Source organism: Chiloscyllium punctatum, chromosome 25 (assembly GCF_047496795.1).
Source record: "Chiloscyllium punctatum isolate Juve2018m chromosome 25, sChiPun1.3, whole genome shotgun sequence".
In the NCBI taxonomy this organism is placed as follows: domain Eukaryota; kingdom Metazoa; phylum Chordata; class Chondrichthyes; order Orectolobiformes; family Hemiscylliidae; genus Chiloscyllium; species Chiloscyllium punctatum.
Window position 1 is genome coordinate 65,885,823 of NC_092763.1, and position 25,181 is coordinate 65,911,003.

The following is a 25,181-nucleotide window of genomic DNA, read 5'->3' on the forward strand; positions in this document are numbered from 1 at the left end:
GAAATAGGGGAGATACTAAACGAGTATTTTGCATCAGCGTTTACTGTGGAGAATGACATGGAAGATATAGAATGTAGGGAAATAAATGGTGACATCTTGAAAAATGTCCATATTACAGAAAAAGAAGTGCTGGATGTCTTGAAACATATAAAGGTGGATAGAACCCCAGGACCTGATCAGGTGTACCCTAGAGCTCTGTGGGAAGCTAGGGAAGTGATTGCTGGGCCTCTTGTTGAGATATTTGTATTATCGATAGTCACAGGTGAGGTGCCAGAAGACTGGAGGTTGGCTAACGTGGTGCCACTGTTTAAGAAGGGTGGTAAGGACAAGCCAGGGAACTATAGACCAGTGAGCCTGATGTCGGTGATGGGCAAGTTGTTGGAGGGAATCCTGAGGGACAGGATGCACATGTATTTGGAAAGGCAAGGACTGTGTGCAGTTTTGGTCGCCATACTATAGGAAGGATGTGGAGGCACTGGAACGGGTGCAGAGGAAGTTTACCAGGATGTTGCCTGGTATGGTAGGAAGATCCTATGAGGAAAGGCTGAGGCACTTGGGGTTGTTTTCATTGGAGAAAAGAAGGTTTAGGGGTGACTTGATAGAGGTGTACAAGATGATTAGGGGGTTAGATAGGGTTGACAGTGAGAACCTTTTTCCACGTATGGAGTCAGCTATTACAAGGGGGCATAGCTTTAAATTAAGGGGGGGTAGATATAGGACTGATGTTAGGCGTAGGTTCTTCACTCAGCGAGTCATAAGTTCATGGAATGCCCTGCCAGTAGCAGTGGTGGACTCTCCCTCTTTATGGGTATTTAAGCGGGCATTGGATAGGTATATGGAGTATAGTGGGTTAGTGTAGGTTAGGTGGGCTTTGATCAGCGCAACATCGAGGGCCGAAGGGCCTGTACTGCGCTGTATTCTTCTATGTTCTATGTTCTATAGTCAACATGGCTTTGTGCGTGGGAAATCATGTCTCACAAACTTGATTGAGTTTTTTGAAGAAGTAACAAAGAGGATTAATGAGGACAGAGCGGTGGATATGATCTATATGGACTTCAGTAAGGCATTCCACAAGGTTCCCCATAGGAAACTAGTTAGCAAAGTTAGGTCTCATGGAATACAGGGAGAACTAGCCATTTGGATATAGAACTGGCTCAAATGTAGAAGACAGAGGGTGGTGGTGGAGAGTTGTTTTTCAGACTGGAGGCCTGTGACCAGTGGAGTGCCACATGGATTGGTGCTGGGTCCACTACATTTTGTCTAAATGATTTGGATGCGAGCATAAGAGGTACAGTTAGTAAATTTGCAGATGACACCAAAATTGGAGGTGTAGTGGTCAGCGAAGAAGGTTACCTCAGGTTACAACAGGATCTTGATCAGATGATACTGAGACGTGGAAGATGGAGTTTAATTTAGATAAATGCGAGGTGCTGCATTTTGGGAAAGCAAATCTTAGCAGGACTTTTACACTTAATGGTAAGGTCCTAGGGAGTGTTGCTGAACAAAGAGACCTTGGAGTGCAGGTTCATAGCTCCTTGAAAGTGGAGTCGCAGGTAGATAGGATAGTGAAGAAGGCATTTGGTATGCTTTCTTTTATTGGTCAGAGTATTGAGTACAGGAGTTGGGAGGTCATGTTGTGGCTGTACAGGACATTGGTTAGGCCACTTTTGGAATATTGCATGCAATTCTGGTCTCCTTCCTATCGGAAAGATGTTGTGAAACTTGAAAGGGTTCAGAAAAGATTTACAAGGGTTTCTTCCCTGGGTTGGAGGATTTGAGCTATAGAGAGAGGTTGAATAGGCTGGGGCTGTTTCCCTGGAGCATCGGAGGCTGAGGGGTGACCTTATAGAGGTTTATAAAATCATGAGGGGCATGGATAGGATAAATAGACAAAGTCTCTACCCTGGAGTGGGGGAGTCCAAAACTAGACGACAGAGGTTTAGGGTGAGAGGGGGAAGATATAAAAGAGACCTAAGGGGTAATTTTTTTCTTGCAGACGGTGGTACGTGTCTGGAACGAGCTGCTAGAGGAAGTAGTGGAGGCTAATAAGATTACAACATTTAACAGGCATCTGGAGGAGTATATGAATAAGAAGGGTTTGGAGGGATATGGGCTGGGTACTAGTAGGTGGGATGAGATTGGATTGGGATATCTGGTTGGCATAGACAATTTGGACCGAAGGGTCTATTTCCGTGCTGTACATCTGTATGACTCTCTGACTCTATCTCTTTTGTGGTCACTAACATGATCAAAACCCCTGCTGTAACACAGCTGTAATGTTTGTGGAATCGACTGACATCATGAATTAGCATCTTCAGCAACAACAACAAAAATGCATTTATATAACACCTTTTCACATAAATAAAGTGTGGCAAGAAACTTCACAGATGCGAATGTAACAAAGAGTTTCAGACTGGATGGTGATGGTATTTGCAGGAGGTTACGGGGATCGAGAGGGCCAATGTCATTAATGGCTTGAAATTCAAGGATGAGAATTTTGAATCTGAGGTCTGGATGACTCAAACGTTAACATAGATGTGCATGCACTGAGTGAGGTGGGGGAGCTGTGATTTGATGTTGTATTAGGGAACAGGGTGGGAGAGCACTGGGGGAACAGGGAGGGAGCGCACTGGGGGAACAGGGAGGGACACACTGGGGGAATAGGGTGGGCCAGCACGGGGGTGCAGGGAGGGACAGCACTGGGGAAACAGGGTGGGAGCCCACTAGGGGAACAGGGAGGGAGAGCACTGGGGTAACAGGGAGGGAGCGCACTGGGGGAACAGGGTGGGACAGCACTGGGGGCACAGGGAGGGAGAGCACTGGGGGAACAGGAGGGTCAGCACTGGGGCAACAGGGAGGGAGAGCACTTGGGGATTAAGGGGAGACTTAATAGAGACGTACAAGATAATACATGGCTTGGAAAGGGTGGACACTAGGAAATTGTTTCTGTTAGGCGAGGAGACTAGGACCCGTGGACACAGCCTTAGAATTAGAGGGGGTAAATTCAGAACAGAAATGCGGAGACATTTCTTCAGCAAGAGAGTGGTGAGCCTGTGGAATTCATTGCCGCAGAGTGCAGTGGAGGCCGGGACGCTAAATGTTTTCAAGGCAGAGATTGATAAATTCTTGTTGCCTCGAGGAATTAAGGGCTACGGGGAGAATGCGGGTAAGTGGAGTTGAAATGCCCATCAGCCATGATTGAATGGCGGAGTGAACTCGATGGGCTGAATGGCCTTACTTCCACTCCTATGTCTTATGCTCTTCTGGTCTTATAGGACGGAAAGAACAGAGTTTAAGGCAAACTGAAGTTTATAGAGTTTGTATTGAGAAACCGACCAGGAGGACATTAGGATATTGAAGATTAGAAGTAACGAAGCCTCAGACAAGGGCCCCCAGTAGATGGATTGAGGTAGTGATCTAATCCACGTAATGTTTACAGGTTGGGATAGATTTTGTTCCTGCCTGAACGTGAAGAACTTAGAGGCAAATCAGGAAAGAAGGATTGTATGCTTATAGAGGAGCCTGCCAGGTTTTCACAAAGGAAATCCTTTGTGCCTATGTACAAGTAGAAAGAATTCTGCTCTATAAAACTTTATCTTACACTAGAACAGCAAATGATTACAGGTGGATTTTAAATATTTTTCTCAAAAAACATTTTTCTTTAAGCTTAAATCCATTAATTCACCCTATATTATTAAGATATAGGACATGGTGCGATACTGTACATTGTGTTCAGACATGCAAAAATGTTTTTGTAACATTCCTTACAATTCTGCACAAGTTGCCATAGAGATTTGCTTGCTGAAACAAGTAAAGGCTAACCAATAATACTGTGACAAATCTGTGTGGGTGATAGTGAGAGTAAGGGCCAGTATGACTCATGGCATTGCACTTGTTCACTCAATCTACTCTGCACGTGATTTATTCCCTCCCTTCTCTGCAAGGAATGAAATGTGCATTATTTCCGAACAGCAACTATTCTTCCATATAAAGTGGTGAAAATTCATTTGTTCCCTTACATTTTGGACTTGAGGTATAAGTTAGAGCCAAGTTTGACAAAGTTAGTTTACTTCTTTGAATGAACATCTTTGAGTCAAAGCCACATTCTCAATGGCAATTAAGGATGGTCAACAAACTCTGACCTTGCCAGCAAAGCTCACATCCTACACATGGATAAAAACAAAATTATCCTCGCCGGTCCGTAAATGCATTCAAGAAAAAAAACATACATATATCTTGCTCATTCATATAGTCAATTCAGTTGTGGAAGCTTTACTTTACAGAGGCCCATTTGCCGAGAGCATAAGCAAACTATTCAGCCCTTAGAGTCTGCTCCGCCTTTTAATGCCATCATGGCTGATCTTTAATCTTCATGTCCACTTTCCTGCCTCTGACCTATAATCTTTGATTCCCTTACTAATTAAAAACCAGTCTATCTCAGCCTTGAATATACTAATGACACAGCCTCAATAGCCTTTTACAGAAAAGAATTCCAGAAACTCACAACCCTCCCTGAGAAGAAATTTCTCTTCATCTCTGTCTGAAATGGGCAATCCCTTATTCTGAGATTATGCTGTCTGATACTGGACTCTCCCAGAAGGGGAAACCAACCTCTCTGCATCTACCCTTCAAGTCCCCTATGAATCTTGTATGTTTCAACAAGGTTATTCTGAATTCCAATGAGTAAAGGCTGACCTATTCAACCTCTCTTCAGAAAAAAGCCCCTCCACACCTTAACCTCCATACTTTACTGCACCGTCTCTGAAATACCTCCTATGCCAGTGTATCTTTCCTTAGGTAAGGGTAGTATGATTAGTATTTCATGAGACCAAGTAAAATACTGCACATTTAGGAAAACTAAAGTAAAAAACACAGAAAATGCTGGAAATATTGAACAGATCAACCACACCAATGGTGACAGAAACATTCAAACTTCAACATACTCCTGACTTGTGCCTTTTAGGTAGTTGACAAGCTTTGTAGAGATGCCCTGAAATATTTACTATGTTTGTTCCTCCACAAATGTCTGACCTTCTGTGTATTTTTAGCTTGGTAAAGTGGATCAGGAAAGCAGTACAATATAACTTTGTGACTCCAAAATGAAAGTTTAAGGTCAAAGTGATGATTGTGTGCCACAAATATTGAAGTTTTGTGGTTTAGAGATTTGGAAGTGTTTTATTTCTCAGAAAACCATTGTGGAATGAATGCTCACTATGCTAGGAGAAAGTGAGGACTGCAGATGCTGGAGATCAGAGCTGAAAAATGTGTTGCTGGAAAAGCGCAGCAGGTCAGGCAGCATCCAAGGAGCAGGAGAATCGACATTTCGGGCATTCCTGAAGAAGGGCTTATGCCTGAAATGTCGATTCTCCTGCTCCTTGGATGCTGCCTGACCTGCTGCGCTTTTCCAGCAACACATTTTTGATGCTCACTATGCTGTTAACCAAGGCTGTGCTTTCTTCCAGTTCTGGTGTTAGTTGCTTTTGACAACTGTGCTAAACCTTCCTTAATGTGAAAAGACACAGTATTTTCCTTCTGCAATAACTTCAGGTTGCTGTGAGAACTGATATAGTACTCAGTCTTTTTTGGTTTCATCCAGCTTGTCAAGCAATTTCTTCCACACAAAGTTTAACTTTCCATTTGGCAGACAGGAGAAAAGGCTGGATAGTTTTCATCTTCACCATCTCAGTCGTATTGTCAGCATCTGTTGACAAGACAAGGTAACCAACTCTGAGGCCCTTGACTGTAATTGTTCAAATAACATACATGACTAAGTCAATGACATCTCCATCACATCAGGTTGAGCCTGATCATGTTGCATAGCATCGTGGTGGCTTGGTTGCAAGGGCTGATAGCTGGTGGCATGGTAGCATTGTGGACCATGACCATTGACTATGTTCAATATGACAGCTGCTTATCCAAAGACTGTCTGCTAGGTTGGACTGGGAACAATGTCATATCCTGCTGAATGCCTACACTCTTGCTACAAGTAAAATGGTAAGTAAGATATGAAGGTGGTTGACATGGACACTGATAGCTTCGGGACCTCCGCAGTTTGAGTGCTCGGAGTGGCATTAGAAGAGAACTGAAAAGCTCAATCAAATGAGAGGAGCACCCCCCCCCCCCCCCCCCCCCCCATCACCACCCCCCCAACAAAAAAAAGATAATGCACTACCTCTACTTACTAACTTCTTCTGGAGAAAATGTGACAGAAACTGCAATTCTAGAGTGATGTTCCTGCATCACACCAGGTTAACTCAGACTTGATCATCAAAGTGCAAGTTATTGTAACACGATACAAATGGTTGCAAGAGAGGTATAAGAAAGCTTTCAGAAGAAAGGTCATTGACCAAAACATTAACTTTCCTTTCTCTCCAGAGATGCTGCCAGAGCCACTGAGTTTCTCCAATAATTTCTATTTTTGTTTCATATTTCTATCATCCACAGTTTTAAAGAAGAGAAAGACTTGGATCCACAAGGTATAATTTCAAAGTGGGTAGTTGATATGACACTTAGAAACATAATAAACAGTGATTGGGATACTGACAAATATCAGAAGGACATACGCTGCTGAAATGGATAGATACCATTAACAGATGCAAGTTAACCCAAACAAGTATTAAATATTTCATTTTGGTAGAAAGAATGAAGAGAACCAATGTAAATTAAGTAGCACAATTTAAAAATGTTTACAGGAACAGAGAAACATGGGTTGTGTACACTCAAGTCTTTAAATATTTTGGGGAAACTTGGAATGGTAACAGATCTGAAAGAACCTATCTACATGCAGGAGCTGAAGTACCTAGGAATGACCTCTTGCAGGGAAAATTTGATTGAGGTGTTCAAAACACTTTAATCAAATGTTTTATTGAGTAAATAAAGATAAACTGTTTCCATTGGCAATGCTCACTAATCAGAGGGCACAAATTTAAGTTGAATGGTGAATGAAGCAAAAGTGACACGAAGAAAATAAATGTTGAAAAGAATTGTTATGATATTTGCACTAAAGGGTGGGGACACCAACGTTCAAGAATAACTATTAAAAAGAAATTGGATAAATACTCTTGAAGAAGAAACATTTCCAGGGCTAAGAAGAATGAGAAGGGGTGTAGGACAAACTGCATATAACTTTCAAAGAGTCAATGTAGACACAATGGACACAATAGCCTCCTTCTCTACTGTATAATTTTAGGACTTTGTCTGTTATATCAGTGGAATCTGGTAGCACATACATTGTCTTGTTCACAATCATCTAAAAAGTTCTGAAAATTCACCACATAGGAAGAGAGAATTGATAGCTAGAAAGAAAAACATTGTTCAACTGCCACACCTCCCCTGGGTTTTTCAGCTTTTCCAGCCATCTGTAATGTCATGTTTTTGCATTGCTGGAAGACTCAAATTTGTAGGTGAGTAGGTCAAGTTACCAGCTCTGAGGAGAAAGTGAGGACTGCAGATGCTGGAGATCAGAGCTGAAAATGTGTTGCTGGAAAAGCGCAGCAGGTCAGGCAGCATCCAAGGAACAGGAGAATCGACGTTTCGGGCATAAGCCCTTCTTCAGGAATGAGGAAAGTATGTCCAGCAGGCTAAGATAAAAGGTAAGGAGGAGGGACTTGGGGGAGGGGCGTTGGAAATGCGATAGGTGGAAGGAGGTCAAGGTGAGGGTGATAGGCCGGAGTGGGGTGGGGGCGGAGAGGTCAGGAAGAAGATTGCAGGTTAGGAAGGTGGTGCTGAGTTCGAGGGATTTGACTGAGACAAGGTGGGGGGAGGGGAAATGAGGAAACTGGAGAAATCTGAGTTTATCCCTTGTGTTTGGAGGGTTCCTAGGTGGAAGATGAGGCGCTCTTCCTCCAACCGTCGTGTTGCTATGGTTTGGCGATGGAGGAGTCCAAGGACCTGCATGTCCTTGGTGGAGTGGGAGGGGGAGTTGAAATGTTGAGCTACGGGGTGGTTGGGTTGGTTGGTGTGGGTGTCCCAGAGGTGTTCTCTGATACGTTCTGCAAGTAGGCGGCCTGTCTCCCCAGTGTAGAGGAGGCCACATCGGGTGCAGCGGATGCAATAGATGATGCGTGTGGAGGTGCAGGTGAATTTGTGGTGGATATGGAAGTATCCCTTTGGGCCTTGGAGGGAAGTAAAGGGGGAGGTGTGGGCGCAAGTTTTGCATTTCTTGCGGTTGCAGGGGAAGGTGCCGGGAGTGGAGGTTGGGTTGGTGGGGGGTGTGGACCTGACGAGGGAGTTACGGAGGGAGTGGTCTTTTCGGAACGCTGATAGGGGAGGGAAGGGAAATTTATCCCTGGTGGTGGGGTCCGTTTGGAGGTGGCGGAAATGACGGCGGATGATACGCTGTACATAGAGGTTGGTGGGGTGGTAGGTGAGGACCAGTGGGGTTCTGTCCTGGTGGTGGTTGGAGGGGTGGGGCTCAAGAGCAGAGGAGCAGGAAGTGGAAGAGATGCGGTGGAGGGCATCGCCGACCACGTCTGGGAGGAAATTGCAGTTCTTGAAGAAGGAGGCCATCTGGGTGGTACGGTTTTGGAACTGGTCCTCCTGGGAGCAGATGTGGCAGAGACGAAGGAATTGGGAATATGGGATGGTGTTTTTACAGGGGGCAGGGTGGGAGGAGGTGTAGTCTAGGCAGCTGTGGGAATCGGTTGGTTTATAGTAAATGTCCGTGTTGATTCGGTCTCCCGAGATAGAAATGGAAAGATCTAGGAAGGGGAGGGAGGAGTCTGAGATGGTCCAGATGAGTTTGAGGTCGGGGTGGAAGGTGTTGGTAAAGTGGATGAACTGTTCAACCTTCCTCATTCCTGAAGGAAGGCTTATGCCCGAAACGTCGATTCTCCTGCTCCTTGGATGCTGCCTGACCTGCTGCGCTTTTCCAGCAACACATTTTCAGCAAGTTACCATCTCCTACTCTATAGCTTGTGAGGGGAGATTTTACTCTTTGCTGTGTCTGAGGAGCTCTTAATTTCTTGTGGCAGTGACAAGGAATTAAAACAAAGTCCTGCAGTAGCAGGTACATGGCTATAATATTGCGAGGGATATATCATTGTTTCTGAAGTAAGCATAATTGCACAAGTAGGAGCAGTTAGCGTGTAAAGCAAATGGCTGTCTCATTCTTAGCCTTACACTTCATTTATGTGGCTAGTGTAGTCCACCAAATGGAGGTCCACTCCAAAAAGCTGACTTTTCCATTTGCACTATTGCATCTACATAATGCCCCCAAAACAAACTCATCTGACTGCAGATGAGTTCAGTACCCATCCATCCCATCCTGTGAGGTATATATCATTTGGGTCTCTGAACCTGGCATATACCAATAGCTACAATGTGCCTGCAGATGTCTCCAGGTTGAAGCTCTTGTTCAGTGCATTGTCTGGACCTCGTTTCAAGTTATGACTTTATTGATACAATGCATCTCACTTGCAATATACCCAGCAAGATGTTTCCAAAGAAAACTTGGCTCTTGGAAGCTTTATAGTGTGGAACTCTATATAACTTCTTTGTCTGCTTTCTCCTTTACAATTCTCATACCATTGATTTAAGTGTAAATAAGTGCAGCACAAATGTGGTAAATTTATTTTGTGAAGTCACCATATGTGAACTGCACATAATTACAAACAAAGAATAATTTTTAAATTGTGATGTGGCCAGGTCATCCTAATGTGTTGGAACGTATCACTCAAAGATATTCCTTACACAAAGTCTAAGTATCTCTGGAATGTGTTCACGTACACAGTGAATGTTAATAATCAAATAATAGGGCACATCTCATGACTTGTTATACATTGGAATGTTTGAGTGAGGTTACTGAATTGGAATTCTGTGTTTGAGTCTGCTTGTACTCAATTATATCAGAAGTTAAAATTTAGACAAATCACATTTCACTTTGAAAATGTCTTAATTCTCTAGAACAAAATCATGTTTAGTGTTTACTGCAGGACAAATGGCTCTTGCTATTTGAATATGTGATATTGGAGGCAAATGATATCACTCCACAAGAGAGATAGAAAACACTTTCTGAAAAAGTTTGAATTTCTGCTTTTCAACGTTTCAGCTCTCTTTTGTAAGTGCTGATTCTCACAATTTTGCAGACTCTTGTTGTGGTTCTGTTCGCCGAGCTGGGAATTTGTCTTGCAAACGTTTCGTCCCCTGTCTAGGTAACATCCTCAGTGCTTGGGAGCCTCCTGTGAAGCACTTCTGTGCTGTTTTCTCCGGTATTTATAGTGGCCTGTCTCTGCCGCTTCCAGTTGTCAGCTCGAGCTGTCCACTGTAGTGACCGGTATATTGGGTCCAGGTCGATGTGTTGTTGATAGAGTCTGTGGATGAGTGCCATGCCTCTAGGAATTCCCTGGCTGTTCTCTGCTTGGCTTGCCCTATAATGGTAGTGTTGTCCCAGTTGAATTCATGTTGCTTGTCGCCTGTGTGTGTGGCTACTAAGGATAGCTGGTCGTGTTGTTTCGTGGCTAGTTGGTGTTCGTGTATACGGATCGTTAACTGTCTTCCTGTTTGTCTGATGTAGTGTTTTCTGCAGTCCTTGCATGGGATTTTGTACACTACATTAGTTTTGCTCATGTTGGGTATCGGGTCCTTTGTTCTGGTGAGTTGTTGTCCAAAGTTCTACCAAACTTTGCAGATTCTTGTTACCATTCATTAACTTGAGTAAAGTTCATCTTTCTTACCAGGTGATAAAGAGCAGGACCACTGCAAAGGTTTGGCTAAGTGCTGAATCATAAAATGTTAAGAAATCTACATGGTAACACCCCACAACATTTAACTCTGAATGCAATAAGGTTTTGATGTTGCTGGTATATTTTTTGTAATCTTCTGAATGAGTCAGACAGATTACTCATTTACTAGAATTCCTTGGAGGGGTGTGCTTGAATACTGTTTATATCAAAGTCTAACTTTTCTGAGGCAATTCTGTTGATTGGGCAACTTGTTGGAGTATGCTTGAAATGTTATTATTAAACATTAGTAGCTTTGCAGATATTATTACTTCAATTCTGGAATTCTTTTCAAATGTGATTCTCCAACTATTGATAAACATAGATAAAAAGTCATTACCAGAATTGAAGGAGAAATAAATCAGTAAGCAATGATTAAAGAATATAGAGCTAATCTCTTGTAGATTTGAAAATTCTAAAGGAAATAAAAGACAAAGAAGTTGTTTTGAGTTTTTTTATTTGCTCATGGGTGTCGTTAGCTGAGCCAGCACATAGAAACTAACAATTAAAAAAAAACGAAATTTAACTTCTAGGTGAAAGAATGGCATGGCAAAATCTCACATTTTTTCATGTTTTCATTATAATAAATGACTATAAAGCACTATAAACTCTTCTGTAGGTAACTTATCTTTAAACTATAGAAAGAAACACTCATTAAGAAATTTTTTTAACTTGTCAGCTTCTACAGAGATTACAAGTTGAACATCTTTGAATCACTCAAACGGACCAAGGGAAAATAGACAATAGACAATAGATGCAGGAGTAGGCCATTCTGCCCTTCGAGCCTGCACCGCCATTCAATATGATCATGGCTGATCATTCCTAATTAGTATCCTGTTCCAGCCTTATCTCCATACCCCTTGACTCCACTATCTTTAAGAGCTCTATCCAATTCTTTCTTAAAAGAATCCAGAGACTGGGCCTCCACTGCCCTCTGGGGCAGAGCATTCCACACAGCCACCACTCTCTGTGTGAAGTAGTTTCTCCTCATCTCTGTCCTAAATGGTCTACCCCGTATTTTTAAGTTGTGTCCTCTGGTTCGGCACTCCCCCATCAACGGAAATATGTTCCCTCCTGCCAGAGTGTTCAATCCTTTCATAAGCCTATACGTTTCAATCAGATCCCCTCTCAGTCTTCTAAACTCAAGGGTATACAAGCCCAGTCGCTTCAGTCTTTCCGTGTAAGGCAATCCTGCCATTCCAGGAATTGACCTCGTGAACCTACGCTGCACTCCCTCAATAGCCAGAATGTCTTTCCTCAAATTTGGAGACCAGAACTGTACACAGTACTCCAGGTGTGGTCTCACCAGGGCCCTGTACAGCTGCAGAAGCACCTCTTTGCTTCTATACTCAATCCCTCTTGTTACGAAGGCCAGCATGCTATTAGCCTTCTTCACGACCTGCTGTACCTGCATGCTTGCCTTCATTGACTGGTGTACAAGAACACCCAGATCTCTCTGAACAGCCCCTTTACCTAATTTGATACCATTGAGGTAGTAATCTGCCTTCCTGTTCTTGCCACCAAAGTGGATAACCAGACATTTATCCACATTAAACTGCATCTGCCTAGTGGGAACAAACTGATGAACTAAAATGACAGAAGACTGAAAACTCAGGATGCCTGTGAATGAGCAAAAGTGATCCGTCTGTTTTGGTCTTCCTAATGTGTAGAAGACCACATCATGAGAAAATAAGTAAATCAAATTGAAAGTACAAGGAATGCTATTTTGGCCAGAAGGAATGTTTGGAGTTTTGGATAGTGCTGAAGGTGCTGCACCTCCCACTTTTGCACGAGTAGGAAAGGGAAGAAGGTGACTGGGAGTGGATCCGGGTCTTTTAAACAGCCACTTTATAATTGTGAGAAGGAGGGGAAGATGTATTCAGTGGTGATGTCACACTGTAGGTGACAAATTAGCAGCAGATGATGCATTGAAGATGTAGGCTGGTGGAGTGGGAAGCAAAGTTCCCTCAAAGCTACGTGGCTGTGCCACTCCGATCAGTTTTGGCACACAGATTGCAGCATTAGCTTCCCATTCTGGAAGGTGTTGCTGTGCCCAAACCTCAGAGGCTCGCCTGACCGGTAAGGAAATGAACAGGAAGTGAGGTTAATGGAAACCCTATCATGATACTGGGAGGAGAAGGGGTGATAATGGAAGTATGTGAAATGGGATGGTCATAGATGAGAGGCCTATCAACCAGAATGTATGTGGAGCTCCCTCATTGAGGAAGAAAGAAGCACTAGCATAGATGGATGCATATTCATAGGAGGTTTTGTAGGAGGTCAGAGCATTACTGCAGAATTCTGATAGATATAACCTTACTCAAGATATGAAACTTGAGTCAGAATTTCCAACAACTTCAAATTTCCAATACCTTCAGATTTCCAATCGCAAATTCTTCTTTATAAATGTTGTACTTGATCCAAAGGTGGACATCTTGCTGAAGAATGGAATCTCCTGTTTTGCTTAAAAATCTGATGTTGTATTGAAGCTTTTGAAAATATATACACTTCACAATACAATAAAAAAACCTTAATGTATCTAGAGTTACAAACAGTCATAGGAAAGTGGGAAACAGTTTAGTCAGTAACAATTAGAATGTAGAATTACTAAGTAAAATGTAAATCACAAGGAAGTCTTATTGAGAAAGCATGTCCTGGCTCTTGCAACATTTGTTTGCAATAGCAGCTACTAACAGCCTCATTGAACGGTTTCTTTGGGTGGATAGATGAATAGTGAATTAAAATCTCTCCACCTTGCTCCCTTTTCTCCTGTGGAATGTGTACAATGTCAGTGTAGTGAACCATGTCCACACCTGCCTTCAATTCAGTCTAGTAGCCAAATAAACGAAAATGGCATAGCTTTTGATTCTCCTCTTGCAAGTTTTCTCAAATTGGTTCCACAAATTTAGCGTGATCAATCAACCACACTCAAATGATTCTTTTCATGTCATAGATGTGCTGCCTTAGGATGCTGCGAGGCAGGTAGAAATTCAATAATATCATGCCGAAAGATTCACCAATAATCAGAACAGCAGCAGATGATGAAACACATGTCTGGGTTCACACCCTTCCCCAGCCAGCTTTCCAGTTTCTCCCAATAACGTAGGTCAATTGAATAACAATCTGTTCCTTTCTGTGGAATTGTATCTGTGCAAACTGTATTAAAACGGTTTCAAGTGGGGTGACACATTAATATACGAAGGACTAGATTCACCCAATGTTGGGAAGCTTTAAATTGCAAATATAGAAGAAACTCAGATGAGAACAGCGCCATGGTCTAAATATCATTTCAGAATTCAAGCTGAAATAAAACTATAATCATGGAAAGCATTTTCAAATTAAATCGTTTTTTTGTAAATCAGGCTTTTATGAGAGAGGTATTCATCACTGTAGGAAAACAACCCAGAGGAGAGTTGGGTATAAAGTTTTGTGATGTCACATGCAACCAGCCTGAAGTTACTTGATCTGCATGATCCTCCTGTAACAGTCAAAACACCGACATAATAATTGGATATAATGACATGCAGAATTGTTTACACAATTTTTCAAGGGCCTTTTAAAATTGAGTGGAAGGATAGCCGTGGCTGTGCATGATATATGAATCATAGTCATATTTTAAGCATCTCCTGTGGCTGCAATAAGTAGACATTTGGTCCCTATGCAAGTTAATGAGAAGCCTATCACCTATTTTAAGGCTCCTGTGCTACGTCAGATAGTTTAATGTAGAACAGGAGCCACTATTCTGGAGACAGGGGTGTTCCCAGTGATTTCAAAGTATTGACAATCAGTTCATTCCATTGCTGGTCCAGCCTCAGCTCTATGCAGCTTTGCAGAATCACAGAATTGCTTTGGTCATTCGGCCCATCGACTTACCTTCGTACTGTTGCTGGCAAGGCAAAGGCTCGATATTCAATAATGTAAATGGGTGGATGTACCTGAGGAGGTGTGGAAAGTGCTAGTAGCTAGTCCAAGTAATGTCCAAGTGAACCAAATTTCAGTTGATAACCGTCAGTGCACCATCATTGGTTGTGTGCGCAAGAATGGACCAGAACAAATTTCTAGGTTACAGTCAGCTAAATGAAGAGAGGCAAAGGGTCTCCAACAGATCAGTAGCTGTATGGCACCATTTTTTAAGAGCTGGAAATAATAGTATATCTGGGCAAGCACAGGATACAGTAAGCAGGCTGTGCAGCTGGCACATGGACTGGCACTGTATGTTTTGTGTTGTAGGAATTTGGATTACTGTTGTCATTCATCAAAAGGCTGCAATCAATGGTGTTATGAAGGTGTGAGGGGTACTGTACCTTTAAGAGTTAGAAGCTAGCAGACTACCTGACACAGCACCAAGTGTTCTGAATAGGGTAACAATGGAACATTTGGTTGAACAGTTAGATTAGTGGGTTGCCTGGAGATGACAATACGAATTCAAATTCAGCCAATCAGTTTAAATTATGCCCCAAAATACCTAAACTCCAATCAAGTTTGAATTTAGTATTTTGACAATGTTAACACCAATGAACTGATCCAATGCTTTGGGGTATAAAACCAGGGAAAAAAATTGAACAGTTGGAGGAGAATTGCCAAGCCACCAACGTATGCAGACTGCCTAAGAATAACTCTCTGAATGGTACCTTTATCTATCAATGACCGGTGAAACAGAAATCTCTTAAGAAGAAAAGAAGACAGAGGAAGATACCAAGAGAAGATTCAACAGCTGGCTGGTTTTGAAATTTGAATTTTTCTGTAAATCTTAATCGGGGGAAAGTATTGTAGAAGGGAAAGTAAAAAATAGGTTAGATAAATGAGTTGTAAATAGTTGTTAGTTAATTATTTCCTGTTAGACCTTAAAAAAATAAAGTTGTTAATTTTTTCTTTAAATAGTGACTTTTGGGATAATTCTTTGCCTCTCAAATTTTCACAGATTATAGGACGGGGTGAATTTATTTCTGGGTGTTGAGTTTAAATTAGCAGAGGGGGTTTACCCCGGGTCATGACAGTGGGGCCATGAGACATATGGTCTGTGAAGGTGGGAGATGATATATGGTGGGATGTGATGTGGATGAGAATGGAAAATTTGAACTTGCTTAGAGAAGAGAAACAAATTATTTTACGAATCACTTTTATAAGTTAGTAAAAAGAATAGTTAGACAATGCAACTTTAAGTCAATATTTCCTTTATTTCAGATTTGTGTATTTTTTTGTATTTTTTGTTTTATAAAGTTGTTTGGAACTGTTCTGGATAATATACAAGAAAGAACACTTTTGGAGAGAGACACATCTTGGCTGAAATAAAACAAAAGAACCTTTGGTAACCTTTTTGTGTTTGCTGTATGGTAACAATGCCAGGAGGAAGGCAGAGTGCTGAGATACAGTGGGGTATGATTTGATTGCAAATTGTTTATAAACACAGTTCGGTCTCTCTTCACAGGCACTTCTTATGGCTAATCATTTTACATAATTTCAGACAGTACAAAAAAGTATATTAAACATTTAAAGGCCTTTTAGGAAAGCTGTAATTGTGTAGCACAGTGTATATTTTTCCATTTTAAAAACCCTGATCATAACTACAAATACAACTTTTTACAATTTCCAGAAAAGTTTTATTAACTGAAATCTGCAGCCTATAATGTTTTAAAAGGACAAAGGGGTGGGAGGAGGGATAATTTTCAAATTGTCTTTAAAAAGCAAAAAAAAATCAGTAGTTTGATAGTAAAGTGGGAAATCCCGTAAAGTGAATCCAATAGTATAAAATACTGCATTTTTTTCCACAATTCTGCTACTTTTAACAAAAATAGATAAAAATGCTAATTGAGCCGGTAATATGTGAAGCATAAGTTGGTGTTATTGGTGATAATTGTGATGCTGAAATTCTTCAAGTGATTAAAGCCTGGATACATCATATACACATTTTCAGTACTTACAAAAAAAAACAAGGAAATAACAGGTTGATTATTAATTATTAATATTTAAGAACCTGGATGCAGTAGTTGGTTAGTAGCACCATGAGAAAAAGTTGCTTTCAAAAACAAACAGAAATATAACGTTGGTGTAAGCAGTCTTGTTGTTGTAGTGTTTTCAGTGCATTACTCTTGAAGAAAGTGCCATTACGGGGGTCACCTCTTCCCACTCAGAAGAATAGGAGGCACCACTGTTTCTCATTCCACAACACTGCAGTTTCTCGCTTGTTCCTTTCCAAAATGCACTGATTACTCTTTACATGAGGTACGTATAAACAAATATTATGTATGAACAGTTATTTTTTTTTGTGTTTGTTTTTGCTTCGCACAGTAGCACCATTGTAAATGGAAGACAGAGCGCCCTACAGTTTTTACTTATTGAGCTGGATTTCTTCTTCTCAGCCGATTTCACTTGTTGTCTCAATGCCGGAAGCCAATGCATTACGTCCTTTTCATACATACTTGACAGCGGCTCACACGTGTTCGGAGTTCGCCAGCTTTTAGAGTCTCCGACTGCGGTTTACTGTTGTAAGAAAGAGATAAAAGCAAAAAAAAAATCCTGAATTTCTCGAGAGGCATCTGCACAGAAAACTCACCCTTCTATACATCCCAGCATTAACACATCTTCCTCCCCATAAGGCACTTGCACAAACTAGAAGACATGCCCTGAAGTTTTGCAGGCTGTTCAGTTGCAGCCACAGTAGGGGGAAGATTATAACATGCCAACTTGTCTAAATATGAACAAAAGAGCTGAATTCAAGAGGTGAGAGTAACAGGGCTCACAATCAAGGCAGCATATGATCATGTGTTGCATCAGGTTCTGGCAAAGTTGAAGTAAATATAAATTGGAGGAAAATTGCCCACTGGTTGGATTCACACCTAGTACAAAGGAGGATGGTTCTGGTTGTTGGAGACCAATCATCTCAGTTCTCAGGCATCACTGCAAGAGTCCTCTGGAGTGTGAATTTGTGTCCTTGGCCTAAAACCCTTCAGCTGCTTCATTAATGACCTTCCTTCCCTCCAACACAAAGTTAGGACTGAGAGGATTGGTTGATGATTGTACAGTGCTGAGTACCACTTGCAAGTTCTCAGATACACAAGCAGTCTACACTTGGGGGCAGCAAGACTTGGATAACCTTCAGGCTGGGGCTGATAAATGGTAAGAAACATTTCCATCGTAGAACTACTAGTTAATGACTATCTCCAGGATGAGGAATGAATCTGATCATCTCCAATTAACTGCAATGCCATCACTTAGTTTCCCACCATCAACAGCCTGAGGCTTGCAATTGACCAAAATCCCAACTGGACCAGCAATATAAATAATAATGCTACAAGACCAGTTAAGAGGCTGGTAATTCTGCAGTGAGTAACTCACCTGACTCCTCAAAAGCTGTCCATCATTGACAAGACACAAGTCAGGAATGTTAAGAATATTCTCCACTTGCCTGGATGAGTGCAGCTCCAATGACATTTTAGAATCTTGGCACTACCCAGGCCAAAGCATCCTATTTGATTAACAACCGATCCACCTCCTTAAACATTCTCACTCTTTCACCACCTGTGCCTTGATCCAACAGAGTGCATGTCTACAGGTTACACTGCAGCAATTCACCTAGGCTCCTGTGACAGCACCAACCAAACTCTTAACCTTTACCAGTAAGGAGAATAAAACAGTAGATTTATGAGAAATCTCCACCCACAGGTTTCCCACTAAGCCATCCTGATTTGAAACTATATCCTTTGTCCTTCATAGCCAAAGTCCTGGAACTCACTTCCTAACTGAACTGTGGGTGTTCCTCATCACATGGACTGCAGCAGTTCTAGAGTACATTTCACCACCACCTTCTTAAAAGTAAGTGTAAATGGGCAACAATTGAGGACCTTACTGATGAATAAAAAAAGTAGAAATAGTTGAGACATTGCAGAGTCAATTTTCAGGACTGTGCACAGACATGGGAGACAGTGGCTTGGTTGGGGGTTGGGGAGTACGTGGCAGGTTCAGCCAGCTTGGAGAAGCAGTGGCAAATGTAAGGAACATAGAAAACAGGAGCAGGAGGAGGTCATTCAACCATTTGAGCCTGTTTCACCCTCCAATATGATCACCTCTAGAGTCAGTTTAATTTTATTCATGGCAGTACAATCTCATTTTCAAAATTATTTGTACTGGGGAGTTGGTGGAAAATAGCTGAAAATGTGTTGCTAGAAAAGCGCAGCAGGTCAGGCAGCATCCAAGGAACAGGAGAATCGATGTTTCGGGCATCGATGAATCGATGTCCAGCAGGCTAAGATAAAAGATAGGGAGGAGGGACTTGGGGGAGGGGTGTTGGAAATGTGATAGGTGGAAGGAGGTCAAGGTGAGGGTGATAGGCCGGAGTGGGGTGGGGGCAGAGAGGTCAGGAAGAAGATTGCTATTGCAGGTTAGGAAGGCGGTGCTGAGTTCGAGGGATTTGACTGAGACAAGGTGGGGGGAGGGGAAATGAGGAAACTGGAGAAATCTGAGTTCATCCCTTGTGGTTGGAGGGTTTCTAGGTGGAAGATGAGGCGCTCTTCCTCCAACTGTCGTGTTGCTATGGTCTGGCGATGGAGGAGTCCAAGGACCTGCATGTCCTTGGTGGAGTGGGAGGGGGAGTTGAAGTGTTGAGCTACGGGGTGGTTGGGTTGGTTGGTGTGGATGTCCCAGAGGTGTTCTCTGAAACGTTCCGCAAGTAGGCGGCCTGTTTCCCCAATATAGAGGAGGCCACATCGGGTGCAGCGGATGCAATAGATGATGTGTGTGGAGGTGCAGGTGAATTTGTGGTGGATATGGAAGTATCCCTTGGGGCCTTGGAGGGAAGTAAGGGGGGAGGTGTGGGCGCAAGTTTTGCATTTCTTGAGGTTGCAGGGGAAGGTGCCAGGAGTGGAGGTTGGATTGGTGGGGGGTGTGGACCTGACGAGGGAGTCACGGAGGGAGTGGTCTTTTCGGAATGCTGATAGGGGAGGGGAGGGAAATATATCCTTGGTGGTGGGGTCCGTTTGGAGGTGGCAGAAATGACGGCGGATGATACGCTGTACATGGAGGTTGGTGGGGTGGTAGGTGAGGACTAGTGGGGTTCTGTCCTGGTGGCAGTTGGAGGGGCGGGGCTCAAGGGCGGAGGAGCGGGAAGTGGAAGAGATGTGGTGGAGGGCATCGTCGACCATGTCTGGGGCTAAATTGCGGTCCTTGAAGTAGGAGGCCATCTGGGTTGTACGGTTTTGGAACTGGTCCTCCTGGGAGCAGATGTGGCGGAGATGAAGGAATTGGGAATATGGGATGGCGTTTTTACAGGGGGCAGGGTGGGAGGAGGTGTAGTCTAGGTAGCTGTGGGAGTCGGTCGGTTTATAGTAAATGTCCGTGTTGATTCGGTCGCCCGAGATAGAAATGGAGAGGTCTCGGAAGGGGAGGGAGGAGTCTGAGATGGTCCAGGTGAATTTGAGGTCGGGGTGGAAGGTGTTGGTAAAGTGGATGAACTGTTCAACCTCCTTGTGGGAGCACGAGGCAGCGCCGATACAGTCATCGATGTAGCGGAGGAAAGGTTGGGGGGTGGTGCCAGTTGGTGGAAAATCTCATCCAATCTCAAAATGTAAAACACTAGAGTCTTAACATTTACTGCCAAGATTTACACATAAATACCGACCATTGAAGTGAGTTGCCAGAGGTTTCTTGGTGATGTGGAAATGCAACTTGACGAAAGGCAACAGCTTCATTTATGAACAGCAGCAGTAAACAGTTCAGCAATTGTACCATTAGCTAAAGGCAGATAAGTCGTTTGCACTCAAAGGTGCACATAACTCATTGCTCCAAGTTAAGATATTTCTTACCTGAACATCTCCGTTGTTTCGACAGTAGCTAGCCAGAAACTGTACGAGTTGGCATAATAGTTGCAAGTGCCACGACCATGGCATTCGATGAATGGTGCAGATCGGAATTCCTCCAGGCAGGAACCAGGAGAAGCTAAGGCTTGGCCTGATCCTTCAGCACCAGCACTGGTGTGCTGTGAACAGCAACAACACCAAACAGAAAACATTTCAACTCATTTAATAATTAGATGTCACAATATTATTGTCATTGCCCTTAGAATGAAAGTTTGGGTGTAAGCTAAGTATACCATCGGCAGGCATGGAAAATATGTCCACACAACTGCCTCACATGGGTGGTGTGTTCCAAAATGTTTCACAGGAGTTTGGCAGTTTGGACTATCTGGCAATTTCAATTCCAACAACATATACGCTGTTTAAGAAGGGCGGTAAGGACAAGCCAGGGAACTATAGACCAGTGAGCCTGACCTCAGTGGTGGGCATGTTGTTGGAGGGAATCCTGAGGGACTGGATGTACATGTATTTGGAAAGGCAAGGACTGATTAAGGACAGTCAACATGGCTTTGTGCGTAGGAAATCATGTCTCACAAACTTGATTGCATTTTTTGAGGAAGTAACAAAGAGGATTGATGAGAGCAGAGCAGTAGATGTGATCTGCATAGACTTCAGTAAGGTTTTCGACAAGGTTCCCCATGGGAGACTGATTAGCAAGGTTAGATCTCATGGAATACAGGGAGAACTAGCCATTTGGACACAGAACTGGCTCAAAGGTAGACAACAGAGGGTGGTGGTTTTTCAGACTGGAGGCCTGTGACCAGTGGAGTGCCACAAGGATCGGTGCTGGGTCCTCTACTTTTTGTTTTTTACATAAATGATTTGGATGCGAGCATAAGAGGTACAGTTAGTAAGTTTGCAGATGACACCAAAATTGGAGGTGTAGTGGACAGCAAAGAGAGTTACCTCACTTTGCAACAGGATCTTGACCAGATGGGCCAATGGGCTGAGAAGTGGCAGATGGAGTTTAATTCAGATAAATGTAAGGTGCTGCATTTTGGGAAAGCAAACCTTAGCAGGACTTATACACTTAATGGTAAGGTCCTAGGGAGTGTTGCTGAACAAAGAGACCTTGGAGTGCAGGTTCATAGCTCCTTGAAAGTGGAGTCGCAGGTCGATAGAATAGTGAAGGCGGCATTTGGTATGCTTTCCTTTATTGGTCAGAGTATTGAATACAGGAGTTGGGAGGCTGTACAGGATATTGGTTAGGCCACTGTTGGAATATTGCATACAATTCTGGTCTCCTTCCTATCAGAAAGATGTTGTGAAACTTGAAAAGGTTCAGAAAAGATTTACAAGGATGTTGCCAGGGTTGGAGGATTTGAGCTATAGGGAGAGGCTGAACAGATTGGACCGTTTTTCCTGGAGCGCCGGAGGATGAGGGGTGACCTTATCGAGGTTTACAAAATTATGAGGGGCATGGATAGGGTAAATAGGCAAAGTTTTTTTCCCTGGGGCCGGGGAGTCCAGAACTAGAGGGCATAGGTTTAGGGTGAGAGGGGAAAGATATAAAAGAGACCTAAGGGGCAACTTTTTCACGCAGAGGGTGGTACGTGTATGGAATGAACTGCCAGAGGAAGTGGTGGAGGATGGTAAAATTGCAACATTTAAGAGGCATTTGGATGGGTATATGAATAGGAAGGGTTTGGAGGGATATGTGCTGGGTGCTGGCAGGTGGGACTGGATTGGGTTGGGCTATCTGGTCGGCATGGACGGGTTGGACCGAAGGGTCTGTTTCCATGCTGTACATCTCTATGACCCTATGACTCCATATAAAGCAGGGTCTAGTTATGGTGAAAGAAATTCCGAAGCCTCACCAGGGTTTCTCAAATACGGAAGAGGCTCAGTAGAAAGTTGTGGGATCTTCAGTCTGGACAGGAAGAATGCACGTCAGAGTTAGGCCCACAGCCCCCCAAAAAAAACCTAAGATGGCCTTAGGATTGGCCAAGTGTCAGAGAGGCTGGTTGAAAGGTCTGCCTTTGTTCCCTAGGATTTCTGTCCCAGTTGTTTGATTATATGTTTGGCCCTTTAGCCCTCACGTGAGAGGAGGTGATGGTCCAGAGCTAGTGTGCAATTCAGAGTGGTGCTAACAGCATGGGTTAGATCCCAATTCCAGTTAAGGTTGACTAGGGGCCTGCCTTCTCACCCAGCCCCTATAGCAAAACCACTCGACAACTCTCACATTTGAGGATTTCAAATAGAGAGTGGTAATCCTTCACACCTGTCGCTCTTTCAAACCCCATCCACCTTCACCTCCTCCATGCTCCCAAGCAAACAGATGAATAGGCATGTCAGGCCAAGAGTTAGTTTGGAGAATTTGATGGGCAAATGGAGTATGTGGAGTGGGGAGGGTGGGCAAGCGTTTGCAATGATTTCACATAGAGGCTGTAGAGGGCATGGGTGAGGGCGGAGGAGTTGATTTTGAGTTGTTATGGAGGGTAATGGGTCAAACATTTTGAACATATCTTTGAAACATTGTCAAATCCATGCTAAGGTTTACAGTTCCTCTGAGGGAGAGTGAACCACACTATGGAGAAGCTGGACAAATTTTATGAAGACTGTGCTTCCCATTATCTCAATGTTTGGATGGAAATTATATTAATGGGCTCCTTGCACACAAGACCATGATCATAAGACATAAGAGCAGAAATAGGCGACCCATCGAGTCTGCTCTGCCACGGCTGATCTGATAACCCTCATCTCCAGTTTCCTGCTTTCTGCCCCATAATGGCAGGAGATGAAGTTTTAGGAGTTTGACCACATGGAGAGGTCGGTGAATGGATCTAGAGATCAACAAGAATACATGAAAAGAAACAAGCAGTGAACTTTCACAGCTGACTGACTGTGAAATTACAAACATCTTTGGAGATCGGTCAAAGGAAAACAAGTGCAGTATAATAGTTGACCTTGGGAGACCTTATTATCAAATCCCCACTCCACACAGCAGCTGGGAGTGATCAGTGACCTCAAAGCCTGATCAGTTTAGTGTTTTATTTTAAGACTTATAAAACACATAAATCTTAATCTGTTGGGGTTTTTTGTAAATCCACAATAGCAGGTAGGAGGTTTTTTAAAAATGTTTTACTGAGATTTGTCTCTTGATTAATTTTTAATATAAAAGAAATGCATTTAGTTATCCCTGGGCAGTTTTTTTGAACAGTAAGACTGTGCTAATGCTGAGTTTTTGAGAAGCGAGTTGTGATTGTTTTTTTGAGTATGTACTTGGTCTGTAGATTTTTTTAAGACACAGAGATGGGTTTTAATCGAGTAATGTGTTCTTCCTGTTGGATCTGGGAAATTATGGAGAATTTCAAAGTTCCTGGAGGTTATGTGTTTGGTTGCAAATCCGATTGGATCACATGGATCAGTTGGAGCTCCAGTTAGAGGCAATGAGGAATTTACAAGTGAATGGCAGTTTCAGGAAGATTGAAAAACTGCAGATACAGTCAGGTAGATGGGTTACTAATAGGAAAGGTAAGAGGGGTAGGCAGATAATACAGGAGTCTTCTGTGGCTATCCCCATCTGAAACAAGTATACTGTTTTGGATAATAATGGGAGTGATGGCCTCTCAAGGGAATATAGCACTGACAGCCAGGGTTTTGGTACTAAGACTGACTCTACTCTCATGAGGGGTATGTCAGGTACCAAGTGATAATTGTGATAGGGGACTCTCTGGTCAGGGGCACAAACAGATGTTTCTGTGACTGACAGCGAGACATCAGAATGGTATGTTACCTCCCTGGTGCCAGGGTAAAGGATGCCTCAGATAGGGAGCAGAATATTCTCAAAGGGGCAGAGTGACCAGCAGGAGATCATTTTACACATTGGTAGCAATGGCATAGGAAGAGAAAGGGACAAGGTTCTGCAGAGATAACACGGGAAATTAGGCAGAAACTTAAAAAGTCAGTCCTTGAGAGCAGTAATATCTGGATTACTGCAAGTGGGTTAGGGATAGAAGGATAGGGCAGATGAGTGTGTGGCTGAGGAACTGGTGCAAGGAACAGGGATTCACATCTTTGAGTTATTGGGATCTCTTCTGGGGTAGAAGTGACCTGTATAAGAAGGACAAATTGTGCCTGAATTAGAAGGGTACCAATATCCTGGTGCTAGTGCTAGTCAGAAGGCTTTAAGCTAGTAAGGGGGAAGGGGAGACTCTAAGAGATCATGACAAAAGAGATAGGTTTGCAGCTGATACAGTAGGGAAGAGGAGCAAGTTACAAGTCAAGGCAGGCAAGACATTGGCAGAGAATGAGGTAAGCCTGATAAGTTAAACTGCACTTACTTTAATGCAAGAGGCCTGACAGGTATGGCAGATGAACTCAGGGCATGGTTGAGAACACTGGACTGGGATATCATAGATATTACAAAAATGTGGCTCAGGGAAGGGCAGGACTGGCAGCTTAATGTTCAAGGGTACAGATGCTACAGAAAGGAGGGCAAGAGAGGAGGGGGAATGATGTTTTTGGTTATGGAAAACACTAAACCTGTACTCAGATTAGATTACTTACAGTGTGATAACAGGCCCTTCGGCCCAACAAGTCCACACTGACACTCCGAAGAGCAACCCACCCAGACCCAGTCCCCTACATTTACACCTTCACCTAACACTACAGG

General features: G+C 43.0%; 1 protein-coding gene across 4 annotated transcripts in view; it reads right to left on the reverse strand.

Moving 5' to 3' along the window:
• Positions 1-15,875: 15,875 nt before the first annotated feature.
• The window catches only part of col4a5 (collagen, type IV, alpha 5 (Alport syndrome)), a 266,388-nt gene continuing 257,082 nt past the window's right edge, over positions 15,876-25,181 (reverse strand). For all 4 annotated transcript variants that reach the window (XM_072595460.1, XM_072595459.1, XM_072595461.1 and 1 more), the window contains 2 exons: positions 20,516-20,688; positions 15,876-17,198 (listed from right to left, as the gene is read on the reverse strand). In XM_072595460.1, coding sequence (XP_072451561.1) covers positions 17,117-17,198; positions 20,516-20,688 — 255 coding nt within the window. In that variant the 3' untranslated portion in view covers positions 15,876-17,116. The remainder of the gene's footprint in view (positions 17,199-20,515; positions 20,689-25,181) is intronic.